The sequence below is a fragment of the Oncorhynchus mykiss genome, chromosome 19 (assembly GCF_013265735.2).
Source record: "Oncorhynchus mykiss isolate Arlee chromosome 19, USDA_OmykA_1.1, whole genome shotgun sequence".
Classification (NCBI taxonomy): Eukaryota; Metazoa; Chordata; class Actinopteri; order Salmoniformes; family Salmonidae; genus Oncorhynchus; species Oncorhynchus mykiss.
Genome location: NC_048583.1, coordinates 46,803,566 through 46,825,948, shown reverse-complemented (window position 1 = coordinate 46,825,948; position 22,383 = coordinate 46,803,566). Strand labels below are relative to the sequence as shown.

The following is a 22,383-nucleotide window of genomic DNA, read 5'->3' as shown; positions in this document are numbered from 1 at the left end:
CAAGATGTGGGAAGGGTGCAGCAGGGCATGGGATAGAGGATTGTGTAATTTTGGTGGATAATTTTGTGTGTGTCATCTGTAGGGGTGCCCATGTTGCTGGAGATCAGAAGTGTCCGGTGCGAGAGAGGTAGGTTGAGGTGGCTAGAGTCAGAGTTGTGAAGAAAGTGCCGTATGCTGTGGCAGTGAAGAAAGTAGAGGAAGATGGGTCAAGGGGGAGGGATCCTGAGAGGATCCCTGTGAGTAGTAGATCTGTGTCAGCATAGAGGGAGAGGTCAACGAGTGATATATGCTTCAGTAAGGTTGGCTTCTTAGCGTTCATAGCAATGGTTATCCACTATACCACATAAATGGAACGTAAATCACAGAAAATAGATGTGGTGGCATCTGCAGAGAAGTATTTGGGTATACAAGATTTGACTTCAGAGAAGCTACAGTGTGTGTTGAGTGGTGGTGTCCCATCCTCCCAGGCCGTTGGCATAGTACAGGAGTAGATAGGATCAAAGTAGTGGAATGGGGTAGTGGGTTTTTAATTGAGTGTAGGGTTAGTTGGAAGGGTGTTTTCTTTCCCCCCCATTTTGTATCACAAAGTATAATGGATTTATATTATAGTCCAGTTTGGGGAGGTGATGCAACATATTGGATGACAACCTCCATTAATCTCCAAAGAAGAAGAAGAAGTAGCAAAATGATCTTCACCAGGCTTCCCGTTTTCAGGAAGCCTGGTCTGCAACAAGGCCAATTCAATGTAAACGTCTAATCAGATAAGTAATGTTGGTGTCATAAACATAATCCAATACCTGCAGGTAGTCTAAGGTTTTAATGAATTTCTTTTGAAGTGCATTTTAAGTGAACTGATTAACCCTTACTCAGAACTCTGAGGGAACCTCTTTAGGAGAAGCACATGCCACACATTTCTGTCTTTATGTCTCAACTATCCCCATATAAATACAATTCTGCAGGCACAGAACATAATCTATTGTAAGGCCCTCACCTTGGTGAAGTGATTATGTGGAATCTCATGACATTCGCAGTGACTGCAGCTACAATGAGTGAAAACTATTGACGGAAAATGAAAAAACTATTCAGCAATTAGCATCTGTCTAAATCAGGGGGATTCCTCTTCTCTTTTCTACCACAGATTATTGTCACTTATTCGTAACGTGGGTTTGAAATCATGTCTCTTGCGCAGGCTCATTGTGATAACTATTTAGGTGCAGTAAAACCCATTTTCCAACCCTGTCACTTCAGTGCTTTTCTCTATGATACATGTGTTATCTGGCTGCTGATGAGTGGATGAGCTTACCGCTATTCTCAAAACTAAACAATGCTTTGTGCTATGCTTTTTGTTTCCCGTAAGCTTCCTGATCTGCTCCATTAAATCATAGGGGTAGTAAGCTACTGTCACCCTATCTTTGTTTTACTGAAAATGTACGGTATGTATCATTTTTGAATGTCTGGTTAAAATAGTAATATTACATAGTCTTATGTATTATTTGTCAGTTAGACCAGTGGGCTGGCCTGCAGTTTGCAATATTAAACTTTACATTGAGTTGTGTGGTGTTCGTATTTTATTGCACACAACCATCACGTGTAGATAATGCCACCAACATATTTTCCCTAAGGGGACAATAAAGTCAGTAAACACTACAATATTTCACAAGCTGCACTGTGAGACTATTCTATGTATCGTAACTAATCTACAGACATAGACAGAAATGACATTTGTCTTCCCTACAGACACACAATACAGTGCCACTATAGTTACTTGAGGGAGTTAAAGCTGCATGTATTTGATTGCAGACAAAGGAAATGAACTTGTGTAAGCCTACCCTAGCCTGGAGGATAAAAGAAAATGCTGAAACAGTCAAGATATAACGTACTTAGGGCTATCAGTTTATTAGTTGATTAGCAGTGCATATGAGGGGAGTGAGGACAGAGAAAACCATCTTAACTGCAGGGCAGTTGGTCTTTATGAAAAAATGGAAACAGCATAGGTGAGAGACACTAGAAATAGAAGCCACATTACACAGGAAATGACATGAGGATATCCAATGAAAGACCAGGCCTTAAGGTACTACCTGAGACCCTGTGTACCCTGTATTTATCCTATCATTCATTACAATTGGCCTGGTTCTCTCTCTTTCTCCCTCTCTCTCACGTCATACATGAGGTCATCTCATAAACTAGTATATCACGTCTACTTCACACAGCTTGTATATGTACCCCTTTTGTACAATAATTGATAACAACTTGACATGGTTATGAACTCATCAATTTATGCTTGTACCCCTTAAAGGCCCAGTGCAGTCAAAAATGTGAATTTTCTGTGTTTTAGTTATGTTTTCACACTATGAGGTTGGTATAATACTGTGAAATTGTGAAAATGGTGACAACTGCCCTCATGGTGTAAGAACTGTTTGAAAAGACTTCCTGAGTGGCCTCATAGGATGGCGCACAATTGGCCCAGCGTCGTCCGGGTTAGGGGAGGGTTTGGCTGGTGGGGCTCTACCAATTGTTACTTAATTGTTAACCAAAAATGATTTGATATTGAGATAAAAAATGGCTGCATTGGACCTTTAAGGGGTTTTCTGATAAATTAAGCCTATACCACATAATTTTAAAAAGATGAATACCTGATGCAGTTGAAAGATGAAACTGTGCATTAATGGAATTTCAGGATGTGAAAGGTTACAGCTAAATGAGCACTCAGTGAGGTCACAGGTAATAACAGAGGTCATTTAACCAGTTCTCTAATGGATAGACAGACTGACAGACAAATAAAAAAAACATTATTTTCAATTTCAAGTTTGTTGCCTTTTTACATGTGAGTTAATAGCAAACAAAAAAACTTTTAACAAGCATCTTGAAAGAACAGCTCTGTATCCAATCATTTATATTTCCCTCATAGATTAAATGATAACCATAACATATTCCTGCATTATATAGGTGAAAACTCTGTACATAAGGCACTTACAAATCTACATTTTGATGTATTACAACTTTGTAACAAAGTTTTAAACTTTTTAAGTTTTAAACTTTGTTGGGTAATATTCAGCAAACATCGATAAAAACCCACCAAACCCTGTCCAAAATTAACTCCCTCTTAATTTCCCCAAAGATACTTTCAGTTTCTCCTCCTATCTCTTTTCCTGAGAACAATATCTTTAAACACATCTAAACTCAACCCTGATAATCTGACACAACATTGTCAGATTGGACTGTGATCTGTCTTCATCTAATGGAAAATAAAATGCATGGAGTACATAGGACATAGCCTTCAATTATGTCATATCACTGAAGCCATGACCCCATGGAGGTCCTTGTTATTTTTGGTCCCTAAAGAGGTTAAAGAATGCTGGAATGTGACCTCCAGCTTCCTGTGGACTGCTGTCTGGGACTGCCAACACAGAGGTGGGGGGCCTTCAACAGAGTTTGGGAACATGTCCCTAGTGATGTGACTAGTGTCTTATATATACTTGCTCCTGGGCTGGGGTTACAGTATGGAACTCAAGTTAGTGTGTGTTAGCGCTGTGATAGATGTTTCTTAATCTGAAGAAAGACAATTCCCCTTTGCAAATCTCAAGAGACATCTCTAGTTACAGTTGTGTTCACCATCATGGCAGTCTTATTCATTATATCAGAGGGTCATCTTAACTATTGCTTTTGTACAGTGCAATATATCTGACACCATGGCGATCCAGACTCGCACCAGCTCCATCCCAGAACCACACCTCATCATTATCTTCCCTGTCAACTCTGACCTATCAGTCAGCACCTTCCCTGAGGTACAGTAGAAAGGTGCTGCTATGCGATGGGTTTGGGTTTTGCCCTTACAGGGCTTTACTATGGAGGCCTGTATCTATCTCTCTCAAGTCAGGGCTGGGGCACAAATCAAAGGAGTCGTTTCCATTTCCTCCCACTTGGCTAATTACTGTCTGCACACTCTTCCAGCCATTCATCTTCCCTCTCGTGTCATAACAGAAACCGTTGCAGTGAAACACCCCTGATTACCCTGCGTAGATTAGACAGAGGTGTTAATTCAGCAAATCCATCCTCACAGGGTGGAATATGTTTTAACAGAGGGAGAAGCGTCGGAAGTTGATGTTCATCTTGGTGAGGCCAAGGTGTTTGAGGGGGGTGGAGAGGGCGAAGGCAGCCTTCATGGGGATGTCACAGAGCAGGTCAGACTCCTCACCACACTCCTTCAGCTCGTAGGTGGCGTCGTCCAGCATCTCCTTGTGGCGGTGACACACCTGCTCCACCTTCAGCCGGTGGATCTCCACACGCAGGCGGATCAGCTGCCGAGCCAGACGATTGTCCTGGAACCGCATCTCCCTCTGAGGATAGCAGGCGGAAAGGAGAGAGATGAGAGAGAATGGCGAGAAATCAGTCATCAAATATAAAATTCTAGCAATCGGACCCCAGGATTAGGTTTTTGCATTTAGTGGGTGCTATTGATGTGTAATGATACTGACACAATATCTATGTGAAAAAATACTTTGCCTTTCTATTTGGGGATTTTTCAGCTCTGAAATTAACACAAGGTCCCTATTGTTTAAGCATGTTTGTATTATTTTGGATGCAAAGATAGCACAAAGTCATGCTCTAGTCAGACAAGCATTCAAGCAAAATTAAACAGTGAAAGCACGATTATTTCCCATAAATCTCTCCGTCACACAACAGTGGCATCTGGCACAGAGACTACGCTCTGGCACGTGTGCGTCATGAGGATGCCAAACCAGTGTAACTACCTGGTAGTTACGTTTGCCAAATAGTTGCACTGCGTCTTATTCACACTGGTGGAAAAAGTACTAAAATGTCATACTTGAGTAAAAGTCTAAAAGTATCTGGTTTTTTTGTACTTAAGTACAGTGGTAGAAAAAGTATTAAATCGTAATACTTAAGTAAAAGTACAAAGTAAAAGTAAATGCTATACACCCAATTCCTTATTTTAAGCAAACCAGGAGGCACGATTTTACTATAATTTTTAATTATGGACAGACATGGGCACACCAACACTCAGACATCATTTACAACCACAGTATTTGTGTTTAGTGAGTCCGCCAGATCAGAGGCAGTTGTAACTGCTGTTGGTGGAAGAAGGTGAGGACCAAAGTGCAGCGTGGTAAGTGTTCATGATTATTTAATAGAACAGAACACTGAATGACAAAAACAACAGGAGAACTAAATGAAACCTAAACAGTTCTGTCTGGTGCAGACACAAAACAGAAAACAACTACCCACAAAACCCATGTGGGCAAGAGCTACCTAAGTATGGTTCTCAATCAGAGGCAACGATAGACAGCTGTCCCTGATTGAGAACCATACCCGGCCAAAAACAAAGAAATACAAAAACATAGAAAACGCAACATAGAATGCCCACCCTAGTCACACCCTGGCCTAACCAAAATAGAGAATAAAAGCTTCTCTATGGCCAGGGCGTGACAGCAGTAGGGATAACAAAGTGTTATATTGATAAGAGTGTCCTAATTTTGTCCTGGTTGAGCATTCTAAATGTGATAAGTACTTTTAGGTGTCAGGGAAAATGTATGGAGTAAAAAGTACATTATTTTCTTTAGGAATGTAGGGGAGTAAAAGTAAAAGTTGTCAAAAATATAAATAGTAAAGTCAAGTACAGATACCCCCAAAAACGACTTAAGTAGTACTTTAAAGTATTTTTACTTAAGTACTTCACACCACTGCTTATTCATATGTACTATAATATTTTCGTTGTATTCTACATATCTAGGAAATGCAGAGATAGTGTAGCCTAATTAATTTCTAACATGTCCATGTACAAATAACCGTGTCAGAGTTGGAGAAAATTTCGGCATTCAAAAAAATGTGTGCTCACCAACTCTTTCCTAAGAAATTCCAACGCGTCATTAATGGTATCGAAGCCACAGATGTTGCGGATGGTTAGATCTGAGTTCTCATCCCGAATAATTTCAGGCAAGAGCACATATTTCTCTGCAGTCTCTTGGCCATTTTTTGAACCATTCGGGTTCTCCTTCCATGGTTGGCTCTGCAAGCGCTCCTGCCATTCAAAGTATGATGGTCTGCGGGTTTGTAACTTTAGTTTTTCGGTAAGTGCTTTCACATTGTTCAAATCCTCAGCTTCTCCATCAGTATCTCCGTCGGGGTTATCATCACCTCCCAGCTCTTTAAAATCCATTGCAAGTGCTCTAGACGTTTAAAAAGGATCTCCGTAAAAATACATTTCAGAGGCTGCAAAAAAGTTGGAATGAGTTATTCACAGAGCACGATGCCTCTTGAAGCACATGAAGTGTACTGTCACTGGGCTTGCCAGATGTAGATTGGAGTGTACTGGTGATCCTTTATTTATAGAATGATAAGGAGAAGCAGAAGTGGCCTCCCATATCCATTATGAAGAAGAGGTGTAGTTCATGCAAGTAGCCTCCCTCATGTTATCCACCTGACCACACTAAGGTGAAATAAATAGTTTGCTGTGTCCACTTATGGCAGCACTCAGGTGCAGGTTCAAAGGTTTTGTATAATGTCCCCTCTAAATTCTTTAAACACTAAAATGGCAATGGGATGAAATTGATTTAGCCATATCTCTTAAACCTTTTATGTTAAAGACATGCTCCTGTACGTTAGCGACTAAAAAAGTATTTTTGAAAACTCCAGCTTTGGGCAGGATGTGTAGTTCATAAATGCATTATCTATGAGCAGACTTACTGTCTTACCTCAATTAGCCACAAAATCCCTAGTTTGAAAGCAACTGTTATCTTGAAGCTGTTTTCCCTACATTTCTCACCACCTGGGCCAGCCCCTAGCAATTCCAGTTCTAGGAAATGAGCTTCAGCCCCTCACATTTGAGTGAAAGCTAGTGAGAGGCCTGTCCAGTGTTATCCAATAAGGTAGCAGTGTGGGCCCAATGGCTCAGTGGAAAAAGCATAGAGAGAAAGAGAGTGAGAGCAATGACCTGGTGCACATATCTGCACATATGTGACATAGTATGCAATTTTCGGGACTACTTTGGTATCCTGAGTGCTACTTTCAGAACTACTGGTTAAAAAGTATACAAAAGTACCTGAGAATCAATATAAGATGGCTCCTCGATACATTTAGGGTTTATATGAAATATTTGTAATTAAAATAGGCTATTTGATTAGATTTGATCAGATAATACTGTGGTGTAGCCATTCCATGTTTAATAGGGCAGGTACAAACATAATGTAATTAGTTAATGGTCTTCCTGACAGACAAACTCCTTAGAAATAGGGATTGGAATGTCTTAATTTGAGGCAATGCCTCCATCTAGTGTTAATTTTCGAACACACTTCTGGTCAATTTCCCAATTATGTGCTGGAAAGATGGATAGCAATATGCTGCATGTTTTAGACAATATGTGAGTGTAAACATTTACTCACCTATTACTTGATCTCCAGATGATTAATATATATATATATATATATTTAAATCAAAGACTAGGTCACACACAGGAAATGCAGGTCACACAAAGGAAATGAGAAGGGTATTGCTTTAGGTTAGTGACCTGAAGTTACTAGAGTAGCATCTACTTGGTTGGAAGCAGAGGCTACTAAATCAAATCAATGAGTAATGTAAACTAACTAGTCTGGTACGGTTCAACAACAGTTTGAATGAGACAGAAATCAGTCAGCAGCTGATTTCACTCAAAAAATCTAGCATGTGATTTATATACATACTCAACTCCAATGGTCTAGTGGTGAGGTTTGCTGTCTTTAGATTGTCAGTTCTTCAGGCGCCAGCAGGTACCAGGGCCCTGTGGATACGCTATAATGACTGACTAGATGCAGACGATACCATTATCTTATCATGAACTGGGTATGAATATGAACCGAGTATGAATTGTATGAACTTTTTTAGGCAAGATTATCTACAAAATGCAAACCCAATATTAGGCTACACACTAATAGGCATTTTGAAATGAATTGCCCCTGTATAGATAGGATCTTTGACTTTGTGTTCTCTCACCACTGCTTTCAGGAAACGCTCACTTCCTTCTTTTGTAACCACAAGATGTTTTCACATTTTAGGGGCTGGTTGGAAAGCAGCCAAGTATGGCTTAAAGAGGTGTCCCCACGGGAAGGGTGGGTTACTGAGAAAACGAAAGGAAATAACTGCTATGAAGATGTTATTAACTTCAAACAAACACTTCACCTAGCTGTAGTTACAGCAAGCTACAGTCAACATTTGGACCGTGTCACGCCCCTTTCCCATGGGACAAGAATAAGTGGTTTAATTTCAATAATTCAGATAAGTAGCCTAAACAAGATCCAGAAGAGGAAAATAAACTGAATACTTTTTCTGGCGCGCGCGACTTGGATCTCCCGTCCGCTTCTTGTCATCTTGCGCTGATGCGATGGAGTTTTCAGAGCACATAAAGACGGCGAACGTTGAAGATGTCGTTCTGAGACGGCCGTTTCATCCACCGATGCAAGGAACGTTATGTGTCACTGGCCACCACCTACTCTTCTCTAACAGAGATGGAGACAGCTCGCGGCTGGTCTTGTTACTTCTCAGAAACATCGATGCCATAGAGAAAAGGTAAACGGAGTGAGGGCAATACGTGGCCGCTTTTTCAACTAAAGTATTTAAATGTCATATTCAAAGGTGTAATGATGGACCATATAGCCTTATACAGAACTGCTGCCATATTGCCTGAACCCCATATTTCAATGTGCTGACAGCCAATTGTCACATTGGGGGAAACTAATAGTTACTAATAAAGTGTTTAACATGTTAACATTTTCCCAGCCTACATCAGTCTGAATGTTGGGTCAGGGTGCCTGTGTAGCCTGTTAATAAACATGTCTCACTAACCTATCTTGCTGTCTCTCTCCCTCCATCCTTCTCGCTGTCTCTCTCCCTCCATGCCCAGTGTGGAAAACCTGTTGGGCTATTCCAGTCTCTTCTCTAGTACAGGCCAGAGTCAAAGGTTTGACATAAGTGTGACACCTTGCGTGTGAGTCTGTGTGTGTTTGTGCGTTTTGCAGTGTGCTGCTATCCATGTCCTGTGCAGCACTGTGCGAAAATAACAGGATTCTGATGCTGCAGGAATAATAACCAATCCCACCTTCGCTCAAGCTCTGTCTCACATGCCATCTCTTTGAATCCTCTCCATATGCTTTGTGTCATGAACTGCGAAGAACCAAATGCAGGAATTTCAGTGCTCATTTACTACAGTTATGAATCTGGTTCAGACAGTACATTTGGAGGTGTAGTGCAGACAAAGATTTGATATGGAGGGGAAATGCAGGCCTCACATCCTTTCTCTGAGAGAATCTCCACTCCCAACAGCTGGTTGGGTTGGATTTGGTTTTTTGAATGTTTTTTTTGGAGGGGAGGCAGCCTAGATCATGGAACCCTGAGGGGGAGTGTTGAGGGTAACATGTGGGGTTGGACAGAAGCCCTATAATGATGTGTGTGTGTATTTCATATGAAGGCCTTCCGTGTCCTCTGGAACAATCACCCTCAAGTGTAAGGACCTGTGTGTTCTGCAGCTGGACATTCCAGGCATGGAGGAGTGCCTGAACATTGCCCGTTCCATTGAGGTACAGTAGCAGGATGGTAGAATACACACAGGCTGTACATACATACCAAGCGTGTAAAAACTAGTATTACAGTCATGAAGGTTAGACAACATTACAATTAGTGTTTTGCTTTTTGTTTTGACTAGTCAGTAACTTTTTGCCTCTTTCTCTCTTTCTCTCTCTCTAGTATCTCTCTTCTCTGGACATTGTGTCCGATATGTATCCATTCTTCTACAGACCACTTAAACTCAGTCTGCAGGACCAGTGGGGCCTCTCATCGCCTGAACAGAACTACGCTCAAATGGAGGATCTAGTGAGTGCAGCACAAACACACACACACAGATGTCCTGTTGTTTTAGAGTAAATGCAACAATCAGAGCTAATCATCACAAACATTAAGAGTATACAAAACATCCATGACATAGACTGACCAGGTGAATCCAGATGAACGCTATGATCCGTCATTGATGCCACTTATTAAATCCACTTCAATCAGTGCAGATGAAGGGGAGGAGACAGGTTAAAGAAGGATTTTTACTCCTTGAGACAATTGAGACATGGATTGTGTATGTGTGCCATTCAAGAGGGTGAATGGGCAAGACAAAAGATTTAAGTGCGTTTGAACGGGTTATGGTAGCAGGTACCAGCCGCACCGGTTTGTGTCAAGAACTGTAACGCTGCTGGGTTTTTCACTGGGGATACCAAACGGAAGGGTCAAGATTCAGATAAATCAATCCTGCTGAGGCCGCAATACCAGCCCTGCAGCCGATTATCTGTGGTTCCACTTACTGCATTATGACTGTGTAAACAATACATGTGAGAAACGACATGAATCCATGCTCATATATATATATATATTAGTCAGCTTCCTGTGGAGCCCTTGTCATGGGGAATTTACTCTAGTTCTAAAACACATAACCTGGGGATCGCTATGTCAAGAGACCCTATTTTTTTATTTTTTTTTATTTCACCTTTATTTAACCAGGTAGGCTAGTTGAGAACAAGTTCTCATTTGCAACTGCGACCTGGCCAAGATAAGGCATAGCAGTGTGAACAGACAACACAGAGTTACACATGGAGTAAACAATTAACAAGTCAATAACACAGTAGAAAAAAGGGGAGTCTATATATACATTGTGTGCAAAAGGCATGAGAAGGTAGGCATATAATTACAATTATGCAGATTAACACTGGAGTGATAAATGATCAGATGGTTATGTACAGGTAGAGATATTGGTGTGCAAAAGAGCAGAAAAATAAAAATAAATAAATAAAAACAGTATGGGGATGAGGTAGGTGAAAGTGGGTGGGCAATTTACCAATAGACTATGTACAGCTGCAGCGATCGGTTAGCTGCTCAGATAGCAGATGTTTGAAGTTGGTGAGGGAGATAAAAGTCTCCAACTTCAGCGATTTTTGCAATTCGTTCCAGTCACAGGCAGCAGAGAACTGGAACGAAAGGCGGCCAAATGAGGTGTTGGCTTTAGGGATGATCAGTGAGATACACCTGCTGGAGCGCGTGCTACGGATGGGTGTTGCCATCGTAACCAGTGAACTGAGATAAGGCGGAGCTTTACCTAGCATGGACTTGTAGATGACCTGGAGCCAGTGGGTCTGGCGACGAATATGTAGCGAGGGCCAGCCGACTAGAGCATACAAGTCGCAGTGGTGGGTGGTATAAGGTGCTTTAGTGACAAAACGGATGGCACTGTGATAAACTGCATCCAGTTTGCTGAGTAGAGTGTTGGAAGCAATTTTGTAGATGACATCGCCGAAGTCGAGGATCGGTAGGATAGTCAGTTTTACTAGGGTAAGTTTGGCGGCGTGAGTGAAGGAGGCTTTGTTGCGGAATAGAAAGCCGACTCTTGATTTGATTTTCGATTGGAGATGTTTGATATGGGTCTGGAAGGAGAGTTTAGAGTCTAGCCAGACACCTAGGTACTTATAGATGTCCACATATTCAAGGTCGGAACCATCCAGGGTGGTGATGCTGGTCAGGCGTGCGGGTGCAGGCAGCGAACGGTTGAAAAGCATGCATTTGGTTTTACTAGCGTTTAAGAGCAGTTGGAGGCCACGGAAGGAGTGCTGTATGGCATTGAAGCTCGTTTGGAGGTTAGATAGCACAGTGTCCAAGGACGGGCCGGAAGTATATAGAATGGTGTCGTCTGCGTAGAGGTGGATCAGGGAATCGCCCGCAGCATGAGAAACATCATTGATATATACAGAGAAAAGAGTCGGCCCGAGAATTGAACCCTGTGGCACCCCCATAGAGACTGCCAGAGGACCGGACAGCATGCCCTCCGATTTGACACACTGAACTCTGTCTGCAAAGTAATTGGTGAACCAGGCAAGGCAGTCATCCGAAAAACCGAGGCTACTGAGTCTGCCGATAAGAATACGGTGATTGACAGAGTCGAAAGCCTTGGCAAGGTCTATGAAGACGGCTGCACAGTACTGTCTTTTATCGATGGCGGTTATGATATCGTTTAGTACCTTGAGCGTGGCTGAGGTACACCCGTGACCGGCTCGGAAACCAGATTGCACAGCGGAGAAGGTACGGTGGGATTCAAGATGGTCAGTGACCTGTTTGTTGACTTGGCTTTCGAAGACCTTAGATAGGCAGGGCAGGATGGATATAGGTCTGTAACAGTTTGGGTCCAGGGTGTCGCCCCCTTTGAAGAGGGGGATGACTGCGGCAGCTTTCCAATCCTTGGGGATCTCAGACGATATGAAAGAGAGGTTGAACAGGCTGGTAATAGGGGTTGCGACAATGGCGGCGGATAGTTTCAGGAATAGAGGGTCCAGATTGTCCAGCCCAGCTGATTTGTACGGGTCCAGGTTTTGCAGCTCTTTCAAGACATCTGCTATCTGGATTTGGGTAAAGGAGAACCTGGAGAGGCTTGGGCGAGTAGCTGCGGTGGGGGGGGAGCTGTTGTCCGAGGTTGGAGTAGCCAGGCGGAAGGCATGGCCAGCCGTTGAGAAATGCTTGTTGAAGTTTTCGATAATCATGGATTTATCGGTGGTGACCATGTTACCTAGTCTCAGTGCAGTGGGCAGCTGGGAGGAGGTGCTCTATTAGAATCAAGATAGTGGGTGTAGGCACTGTTATAAGAAATCATACTATTTAAAACCAAAAAGGGTTCAATGGCTCGCTTCATATATGGCCCTCAAAAAGGTTCTTTATACTGTAGAACTGCAAATCACCCTTATTTTTAATTTTTTTACCCCTTTTTCTCCCCAATTTCGTGGTATCCAATTGTTGTAGTAGCTACTATCTTGTCTCATCGCTACAACACCCGTACGGGCTCGGGAGAGACGAAGGTTGAAAGTCATGCGTCCTCCGATACACAACCCAACCAAGCAGCACTGCTTCTTAACACAGCGCACATCCAACCCGGAAGCCAGCCGCACCAATGCGCCGGAGGAAACACCGTGCACCCGGCCACCTTGGTTAGCGTACACTGCGCCCAGCCCGCCACAGGAGTCACTGGTGCGCGATGAGACAAGGACACCCCTACCGACCAAGCCCTCACTAACCCGGGCGACGCTAGGCCAATTGTGCGTCTCCCCACGGACCTCCCGGTCGCGGCCGGTTACGACAGAGCCTGGGCGCGAACCCAGGGACTCTGATGGCACAGCTGGCGCTGCAGTACAGTGCCCTTAACCACTAAATCACCCTTATTTTTAACAGTGACCAATATGCACCTATTGATCTGTGTTGTGTCTTCCTATCTTCTCTCCTTCTCTGCAGCAGGACAGGTGGAGACTGAGTCATGTGAACAAGGACTACTCTGTGTGTCCCTCCTACCCCCCTGCTGTTATTGTCCCTCACTCCATAGACGATGAGACATTGGTGAAGGTGGCCAAGTTCAGACAAGGGGGCCGCTTCCCTGTCCTCTGTTATTACCACAGGAAAAATGGCATGGTGAGATACGCATGGATCCACACATATGCACTTAGTCACACACACAAATACTTTTATGTCACTACAATGTACAGTAATTAATGTTGTTTGACATTAGATGTTTTTTTAAATAATGTTTTATTTATCTAACTAGGCAAGTCAGTTAAGAACAAATTCTTATTTTACAATAATGGCCTACCCCAGCCAAACCCTCCCCTAACCCGGACGACGCTGGCCCAATTGTGCGCCACCCTAAGGGACTCCCGATCACGGCCGGTTGTGATACAGCCTGGGATCAAACCAGGGTCTGTAGTGACGCTTCTAGCACTAAGATGCAGTGCCTTAGAACGCTGTGCCACTCGGGAACCCTTCTTTATCAAATAGCAAAATTGTGTTTCCCAGGTCATCATGCGCAGCAGCCAACCCCTGACAGGAGCCAATAGGAAGCGCTGCAGAGAGGATGAGCTCCTCCTCCAGGCGGTGATTGACGGCTCTGGGCTGGGTTACATCATTGATACCCGCTCCAACCAACAGGCTCAGCAGGCCAGGATGACAGGGGGCGGGTTTGAATCTAAATCTAGCTACAGTTGCTGGAAGAGACTGCACCGTCAACTGGAAAGGTGTCTGTCTGTGTGTTTGCCTGTTGTGTGTGAGTTTTTTTCATTTGTTTGTGGCTACGTATGTCTAACCTAGTTGCCAGGGTGTTTCTGCTTTAACCAACCACTTTTTTGGAGCTCTATGCCTGTTGACTGAATAGTTATATTTGTGCGTGTGTGTGTGTCCCCAGGGGGAAGGTGCTCCAGGAGAGTCTGATAAAGTTGGTGGAGGCTTGTGGGGATCACTCCCACAGTGTGGATCGCTGGCTCAGCAAGCTGGAGAACTCCAAATGGCTCTCTCACGTCCACACTGCCCTGGCCACAGCAGGCCTACTGGCAGAGTGTGTGGAGAGGTAGATGTGCACTCTACTCTCATAACCCTAAATGTAATGTTTTCAGAATGGGACGGTAGGTAGCCCAGTGGTTGGGGCGGTAGGTAGCCCAGTGGTTAGAGCGTTGGGCCAGTAACTGAAAGGTTGGTAGATCGAATCTCAGAGCAGACAAGGTAAGAAGCTGTCGTTTTGCCCCTGAACAAGGCAGTTAACCAACTGCTCCTAGGCCGTCATTGTAAATAAGAATTTGTTCTCAACTGACTTGCTTAGTTAAATAAAAAAAATAATAATAATAATCGTACATCATCATGTAACGGGCTGCTCCAAGATGCCGCCGAATGAGAAGACGAATATGGAGTGGGCTTTTAGTCCGACTCAGGAGATGTGCATACCATCCAGCGCTTATGAGTACATTACTCACTAATGTTCAATCCCTGGACAATAAAGTAAACATGCTCAGGGCAAGGATCTTCTTCCAGAGAGACATCAGGGACTTGTAACATACTCTTTCACGGAATCATTGCTCTTTCCGGATATACTGTCCCCGTCCATACAGCCAGCAGGGTTCTCGTGCGGACAGGAAGAAAGGACTCTCTGGGAAAAGGAAAGGCTCTTGTGTATGTTTCATAATTAACTACTAGTGGTGTGATTGTGGTAACGTACATGAACTCAAGTCATTTTGTTCTCCCGATCTGGAATACCACACCATCAAATGCCGATGGCATTGCATTCTGAAAGAATTCTTGAAAATTTGATTTGAACACTGCTGCATAGTGTTACACTGAGTCATAATGCGTGTTGTTTTGCTTTTTGTTTTTATTGCTGATGTGCTGTTTTGTTTCCTGTATTGTGTAATATCTTGTTTACGTGTAACATTGTTCTATGTTATGTAACCCTCTATGGTGCTCTGGCCAGGGATGGCCACTCTGTTCTAGTCCATGGCTCAGAGGGCACAGATGCCACCCTTCTGGTGAGCTCTTTGGCCCAGCTCATCCTGGACCCCAACACACGCACACTGGCCGGCTTCCTGGGCCTCCTAGAGAGGGAGTGGCTACTGGTGAGACCCCTAAAATAGTCACACGCTACCTCCTTATGTTACAACTATTTTCAAACCCTCATATACTGTAGATTGAGAGCTGGTAATGTGTAAATTAGTCCTGTGTACATTCAATGGCTAACTAGCTATACTAGCTGAAGCTGTGTGTATGTTTTTATCTCAGTGTGTGTGTTATTTGATCTGTTGAGGTGTGTGTGTGTGTGTGTGTGTGTGTGTGTGTGTGTGTGTGTGTGTGTGTGTGTGTGTGTGTGTGTGTGTGTGTGTGTGTGTGTGTGTGTGTGTGTACTCCCTTTCCACAGGCAGGTCACCCGTTCCAGCAGCGCTGTGCCCACTCAGCCTACTCCCACGCCCGTCTGAGGCTGGAGGCTCCAGTGTTCGTGCTGCTGCTGGACTGTGTGTGGCAGCTGGCCCGACAGTTCCCTCTGGCCATGGGCTTTTCTGAGCCTCTGCTGCTGCGTCTGGCCATGGAGGTCTACGCCTCAGACTATGGCACATTCCTCTGCAACAGTGACCAGGAGAGGTGAGACATTCATGCGTTGTCCAGACTGTCCTTAAATCTACAGTCATTGTCCAAGAGTTTAGTGTATCTGCACTAAATCCACATCCGTCTGTCCATCTGTCTGTACCTTTCCACTTACTCTTCATCTCTCTCTCTCTCTCCCTCTTTCTTTCGCTCTCATCAGGTGTGCTGCAGGGGTGAAGGAGAGAACCCACTGTCTGTTCCAGTTCCTCCTGAAGCCCAGTGAGAGGGAGCATTATTCTAACCCCCTGTATGAGCCCATTGAGCTGGCCATCTGGCCCTCCATTCAGCCACAGTCCCTGCAGCTCTGGAGAGGTGAGTTAGTAACACAGGCAGATCTGAGTCTGCTCTCCCTTACTGCAGCCCTCTGACATACAGTATGCTAAATGTTGGATGGGTGAATTTTAATAGGTATTACATTAATTTCTTAATTGATGAGTAATAAGCAATGAAATGGTAGATCATGTAAATAAATACATTTATTTACTACCAAGATTCCTCTGTCTGGATGTGTATCAGGTCTGTTCCTGCGTTGGACCCAACATGCTGTGCACCTAGAGAAGGCTCAGGAGGAGTTGCGGAACCTTGTCATTGAGTGCCGTGGGGCAAGTTGAAAACACTGATAAAGTGGGGTCGAAAAATACAGTGACACACTGGACTGATGGAACACTCAGTGACACTCATCCTGGTTGATTGACTGTTGAGGAAGAGAACAGATAAATACTTTTTTTGTGAGACAATTATGCTCCTATGGACATGAATTAGATAGGTATTCATCCATCCCAAAGAATATCAAATTGCATTGCATACTGTGAAAGTTCCTCACTCTTAAATACTTTTCTCTCATGGTGACATGCATATATTTTCTATCTACCTTTTTTATAGCGTTTTCACTGCAAGTCCATTTTTAAAAAATTATGTATTGTGTATGTTTATTTTCGACCTACAAACACTTCACATTTTAGCATTGTTTTGAATAATTTGATACATGTCAAGGTACTCAATATGCAAACGTTTTATTAAAAGGAATGTAATTTATTGTATAGCTTATTTCTTGACAACATTTGTAGTGTGATGATCCACCCCAAGAACCCTGGGACTAATGTGATGTGCTTTTAAATGTAGCCTACCCCCTCCCCCCCCCCCCCCCCCCCCCCTCCCCATTGCCTGCTAGTAGCATTATGGGTTTTGTCAGTTTTTTTTAAATCCCCTCTCTGACTCTGACGTAAGCCTCTACACTGCAGCCCTGTTCAACATTACAACAATACAAATCCCCTGTGAGCAGGTAGTCAGCATGTTTGCCCACTTGTTGGCCCTATAGCGTAGCAGGCTGGATATTGTAGTAATTTACAATTGAGTCGTGACCTCTCGCGTTCTTACATCATAACGAGGAAAACCACGTATCCCAGCATGACTTTCTTCAGCCATTTAGTTACCCAATGGATGCTCGGTGCGCTTATTCAGTGACCAATCGGGGGGTAGCCTAATCTTTTAATTCTAAGAGTTAAATACCACGAAAAACGTTTTATCAGCGCAATTTACATCAATTAGTTTATTAGCCTAGTGTGGGAAGCGCTTGTGCGATCTGTAAAGCTTCATTTTGGTCAACAAGTGGTTGGCACGATCAACAGAGACAGATTCCAGGTTTTTGTCAGCACACAGGTAAAATGTTTTCTATTAATTCTTCTGATACATAACGCGTGGTGTTCCAGTCAATACGAACACTAGAAAGTTTATGTTTTAAATGAAACAACAATGTTACATAACTAACTTATTGGCCTAAACCTAACATGGTAAATTTACATAAATCCGTAGAATTAATAGTGTCTATAACCTACGTTGTGTAATTTCCTACTGAGAAAGATTGATTTGACGGATGAAACTGATAACATAGCCTCTTGTCTTTGATCGAACTTTTTCCTCAGGGGCAGCAGCTCGACATGCTATCGGGTATGCGGGTCTGTGTGCCCTCCGCTGCAGCTCTATTCGGCTCGTTGTGCCATGGCTGTCGCAGCTGGGCACGTAGTTTGTCATTCCGGGGTTTTAGTTGGTCGCCCCGAAAGATCAGCCGGTGGAACAGTCAAGATTCCATTGACCTACCTCCTGCGGAGAACCCACGAATTCTCATCACAGGTTAAACCATTTTTTAAATTGTATTTAAAAAAAATCTCAAATAGCAAATAACACTTTATGGACTATAGGCTATATATGCTTTATACGTGTTTATAATCTCCAACCGACACAACCAGAAGATGACTGGCCACCCCTCAGATCCTGGTTCCTCTCTAGGTTTCTTCCTAGGTTCCTGCTTTTCTATGGAGTTTTTCCTATCCACCGTGCTTCTATATCTGCATAGCTTGCTGTTTGGGGTTTTAGCCTGGGTTTCTGTTTAAGCACTTTGTGACATCTGCTTATGTAAAAATGGCTTTATAAATACATTTGATTTGTTTATGAAAATATAACCATTTGTTGAAATGTTTTAAGTAATGGTAATGGCATGTTGTCAATCTCGTTTTTGTCATTTAGATTTGTGTTCACTGTTTAGTAAGTGGCAATCCTATTTTCCCTCACTACAATAGGCTGTGAGCAGACTGTGCTAGGGACAAAAAGGCCCCAGCGAGTGACCACTGGCAGAATAATAGCTTGAGGACAGTTTTTGTCTGTAGGCTACATAAAGCTTTGGTGAAAACAAAAAAAGGTCACAGCCTGGTTGGAGCAGAATATGAAAAAAACATCCAGACCAATTTTTTTCTGATATTGTATACAAGAAACACATTTTCACCCATATATTCTCAATTTTGAGACCTTTTGAGCAAATACAAATTAACAATTGAGATGGTGTGTTTTATTAATTCTGCATTGTATTATTTATTTTATCTTCATGGAAAGGTGGCCTTGGACAGTTAGGTGTGGGGCTTGCAGAAATCCTGAGGTGAGAAAAAACTAAAGAGCAATCTTTTCGTCAAAGGGTAAGAGATGTTGATAGCCTGAATCTTCCCCAGATTGTAGAATTCTCATTTAACATCTACAAATAGATCGTTTGGATTCTGGGGTTCACTCCAGTTAAATTCAGGAATGAACTGAAATTGCAGAAATTAATTGAATATCAATGTGTAGGAAACAGTACGGAACAGAAAACGTTATCCTATCGGATATCAAGAAGCCTCCACCAGAAGTGTGCAGAAGTGGTACGTATTTCTTTGTTGGACTGATCAACAATTCTCTCTTAATCTCTATACCATGCACATCTCCATACTGTGCTTATCAAATCCTCTTATTTTCTGCATAAAAGAACATGTCTCCTACCTTAGGTTTCCTAAGCATTTCAGCTCAAAATGCGGAGAATAAACTGTATTAAAAATAAAGTTGTACACTCTGTATACAGTATATATGTATATCCAACAATGGGTAAACCTGAAATGTTGGTTTGGTTTACCCATTACAATTTTGGGAAAAAATATAGCGTACAACTTTCTTTATTTTTATACAGTTTGTTCTCCGTTAGTGAGCACCTTTACAAAATAACTAATCCTATTTTAAGTCTCAAAGTCTTATCAAACTCTTTGTCTCTCTTCTCCTCTCCCTCAGGCCCGTTTGTGTATGCTGACGTGTTGGACTTTAAGAACCTCAGAGAGTTGGTGGTGAATAACCGCATCACCTGGCTGGTGCATTACAGCGCTCTACTCAGTGTTGTGGGAGAGGCAAATGTGGCCCTGGCACGCAAGATCAATATCACAGGTCAGCTTTAGGATCACACACACACGCTACCACAGTATCCAGGGCACCACCCTTTCTGGATGTTTTTGTCTAAAGATTCTCTCTTTGCTGTGCTTTCTAGGGCTTCATAATGTGCTGGACCTGGCTCTGGAGAGCTGTTTACGTCTCTTTGTCCCCAGCACCATCGGAGCCTTTGGCCCTTCTTCTCCCCGTGACCCTGCACCTGACCTGTGTGTCCAGAGGCCTCGCACCATTTATGGGGTGTCCAAAGTGCATGGCGAACTGATGGGGGAGGTGCGACCTGTTATGTTCACACATACAAACATACATACTGTACATGCCCACACAAACAGTCGTAGATGCAGTCATAATGCAACGACATCGCTGTCTAATGCACACTCCTGCACGCATGCACACACACACACACAACCTGCTGGTCCTCTCTTATAGACAGAGAAATCTAGAAAGAAAAGCGAGATCGTTTGCCATTTATCTTTTTCAGAGAGAGTAAGTAAATTCATTAACACAGCAGATAGGGCAGATTAAGAGAAGTATGCTGCAGAAATATGCATTTGCTGGTTATTTGCTGTACCTTCGATTGTGTTAAATCTCTCTATTAGTATCTTCATCACAAGTATGGACTGGACTTCCGCTGCCTACGCTATCCTGGCGTCATCTCAGCTAACACACAGCCTGGGGGAGGAACAACAGGTAACCCATATTTATCATTTAATCATTTATTAAAGTATTAATGTTACCATTATAGGGACATATTCCAATACATTGTGTACATTTTTGCCCTCCCATAGACTATGCTGTCCAGATTTTTCACGATGCCCTCAGCACGGGTCACCACGAGTGCTATTTACGCGCTGACACGCGTCTGCCAATGATGCATGTTGGTGACTGCCACCGTGCGACTGTGGAGTTCATGCAGGCCCCAGAATGCCAGCTGTCGCTGCGCACATACAACATCGATGCCATGAGCTTCACCCCTGAGGAAGTGGCCACGGAAATCCGCAAGCACCTGCCCCACCTCAAGGTCACCTATAACCCTGACTCTGTCCGCCAGACAATTGGTATGTTCATTGTTCAGCCTAGTGGTGTGTCTGACGTTCTGTGTAGTGTTATTGAACTTCAAGATGTATCATTTGAAATAAGCCATAGCAGAAGTATATGGAAAGTTTTCTCCTTCATAGTGTATAGAGTAGATATAAATAAATAAATTGTATTTTTCTAGTATTATTAAATATTGAAAGCCTTGCATGTTCATTTTTCACACGGTCACCAGTCATGAATGATGTCATCATACAGTCAGTCTTAAGTTGTGATATGTAAAAACTCTTGACCTTGATTGTCCCCTGATGTGCAGCGGACAGCTGGCCGGTGAGGTTTGATGACTCCAACGCACGGAGAGATTGGGGCTGGAAGTCGACATATGGGCTTGAGGAGCTCGTCTCAGACATGCTGAGCTCCATCCGTGACAAGAGGACCAACGCCGGACTGCCAGTCAGCTAGCAGGTCCCGCCCACAGAGAGTGACTTACCAATCACTATTCCCTTAAGTCCGCTTCAGCCTGGGTCTGCCTATCACAACAGACCCTCTTTCCTTAGCATCATCTCCAAACCAGGACTCTTCTGTAGATCAGGATAATATTACACCAATAAACCAGGGACTATTTTCAAACCTGTCATCTTCAGCCAGAACCACTCAACTTTCCACAACAGTGGACATTGACACCACAGATACACACACACACACACACACACACCGCACCCTCTCATAATAGCAGCTTTACTCTTTTCAGGGAACCATACTGTCAACCATTCTCTTATGTTGTGACTGTCTTCCGTTTCTGTTTTAAATGTGATAGAGAATTTTAATATCATAGCAGGTTTAACATAGGCCTTACACGTCTGGGGGAAATAGGCTTCAGGCAAATTATTTTACATATAGTTAGTCATAACCCTACCTTCAGTTTCCAGTATCTCAAGGGGTTTCATTTACATTTTACATTTACAGTACGTCATTTAGCAGACAGTCTTATCCAGAGCGATTTACAGTTAGTGCATTCATCTTAACATAGCTAGGGGAGACAACCACATATCACAGTCATAGTAAGTACATTTTTCCTTAATAAAGAAGTTATCAGCAAAGTTAGTGCTAAAAGGAAATGTTCCTCCTTGCCTGCTGTATTAGGGTAGTATAGAGGGCACAGTGATTTCCTTCCTGGCCTGTTGCGTTAGGGTAATATAGAGGGAACAGTGAAATGACACAGGAGCAGTGAGAGATATAGGGACAACTATCAGAAGAAATATAAAATCCACAATGTTTACAAAAGGCCTGCCTTTACAACACAACTTCAGTACATTTTCAAACATCTCCACATTTCTTTACAGTCAGTGTGATTTTGGGTACCAAATAAATTCAGAATTGAAGCCTTATTTTTAATTGACAACTAATTAGAAATATATTTGTGAGTAATGAACAAAATTGCAGTGTACTTTTGATCATAAATTGAATAAATCTCTTAATTTGCTCATTCTGTTGTTTTGTTATTTGCTTTCAGGTTATTTATTATGGTAGTAGGCTAACTGGTGAACCTACTGTGTGTTACTGAACAGATCTAGTCCTATATCATTCTGAAATACATATTAGGGTTTCATAAATCTAGCAATAAGTTGGACTGGAATTCAAATAAATCATTTGTGCAAA

The 22,383-nt window shown here is 42.9% G+C and overlaps 3 protein-coding genes across 8 annotated transcripts; 2 read left to right on the top strand and 1 right to left on the bottom strand.

The window, feature by feature from the left end:
* Nucleotides 1–1,872: 1,872 nt before the first annotated feature.
* On the bottom strand, nucleotides 1,873–6,828 carry fam167b (family with sequence similarity 167 member B). Its single transcript, XM_021574557.2, has 2 exons — nucleotides 5,855–6,828; nucleotides 1,873–4,337 (listed from the first exon to the last, which is right to left on the bottom strand). Exons 1-2 carry the CDS (start codon nucleotides 6,173–6,175, stop codon nucleotides 4,074–4,076), a joined length of 585 nt encoding a protein of 194 aa, XP_021430232.1. The 5' UTR covers nucleotides 6,176–6,828; the 3' UTR covers nucleotides 1,873–4,073.
* Nucleotides 6,829–7,704: 876 nt separating this feature from the next.
* On the top strand, nucleotides 7,705–16,989 carry zgc:154055 (PH-GRAM_MTMR9 and Myotub-related domain-containing protein). 6 transcript variants are annotated; one of them, XM_021574554.2, is made up of 12 exons: nucleotides 7,705–7,833; nucleotides 8,046–8,556; nucleotides 8,891–8,947; nucleotides 9,455–9,563; nucleotides 9,730–9,855; nucleotides 13,297–13,467; nucleotides 13,849–14,066; nucleotides 14,234–14,395; nucleotides 15,290–15,431; nucleotides 15,731–15,951; nucleotides 16,115–16,266; nucleotides 16,471–16,989. In XM_021574554.2, exons 2-12 carry the CDS (start codon nucleotides 8,372–8,374, stop codon nucleotides 16,563–16,565), a joined length of 1,638 nt encoding a protein of 545 aa, XP_021430229.1. In that variant the 5' UTR covers nucleotides 7,705–7,833; nucleotides 8,046–8,371; the 3' UTR covers nucleotides 16,566–16,989. The 6 variants fall into 6 exon arrangements, with proteins under 6 accessions (XP_021430229.1, XP_021430228.1, XP_036810837.1 ...); XM_021574553.2 differs by having other exon boundaries at nucleotides 7,706–7,833; nucleotides 13,294–13,467; XM_036954942.1 differs by having other exon boundaries at nucleotides 7,706–7,833; nucleotides 8,891–8,974; nucleotides 13,294–13,467.
* Nucleotides 16,990–17,127: 138 nt separating this feature from the next.
* Nucleotides 17,128–22,228, top strand: LOC110498016 (L-threonine 3-dehydrogenase, mitochondrial). Its single transcript, XM_021574549.2, has 9 exons — nucleotides 17,128–17,613; nucleotides 17,877–18,084; nucleotides 18,841–18,883; nucleotides 19,069–19,139; nucleotides 19,540–19,689; nucleotides 19,790–19,962; nucleotides 20,289–20,379; nucleotides 20,478–20,747; nucleotides 21,041–22,228. The coding sequence occupies exons 2-9, from the start codon at nucleotides 17,892–17,894 to the stop codon at nucleotides 21,184–21,186; spliced, it is 1,137 nt and encodes a 378-aa protein (XP_021430224.2). The 5' UTR covers nucleotides 17,128–17,613; nucleotides 17,877–17,891; the 3' UTR covers nucleotides 21,187–22,228.
* Nucleotides 22,229–22,383: the final 155 nt, after the last annotated feature.

Coding starts and splice junctions, on each gene's coding strand:
- zgc:154055 (XM_036954942.1), top strand. CDS start 8,372: ATGGAGTTTTCAGAGCACATAAAGACGGCGAACGTTGAAGATGTCGTT. Junction 8,975..9,454: donor ATAAGTGTGACACCTTGCGT/GTGAGTCTGTGT, acceptor TTTCATATGAAG/GCCTTCCGTGTCCTCTGGAA. Junction 9,564..9,729: donor ACATTGCCCGTTCCATTGAG/GTACAGTAGCAG, acceptor CTCTCTCTCTAG/TATCTCTCTTCTCTGGACAT.
- LOC110498016 (XM_021574549.2), top strand. CDS start 17,892: ATGCTATCGGGTATGCGGGTCTGTGTGCCCTCCGCTGCAGCTCTATTC. Junction 18,085..18,840: donor CCCACGAATTCTCATCACAG/GTTAAACCATTT, acceptor CTTCATGGAAAG/GTGGCCTTGGACAGTTAGGT. Junction 20,380..20,477: donor GCCTGGGGGAGGAACAACAG/GTAACCCATATT, acceptor GCCCTCCCATAG/ACTATGCTGTCCAGATTTTT.
- fam167b (XM_021574557.2), bottom strand. CDS start 6,175: ATGGATTTTAAAGAGCTGGGAGGTGATGATAACCCCGACGGAGATACT. Junction 4,338..5,854: donor AATTTCTTAGGAAAGAGTTG/GTGAGCACACAT, acceptor TGCTATCCTCAG/AGGGAGATGCGGTTCCAGGA.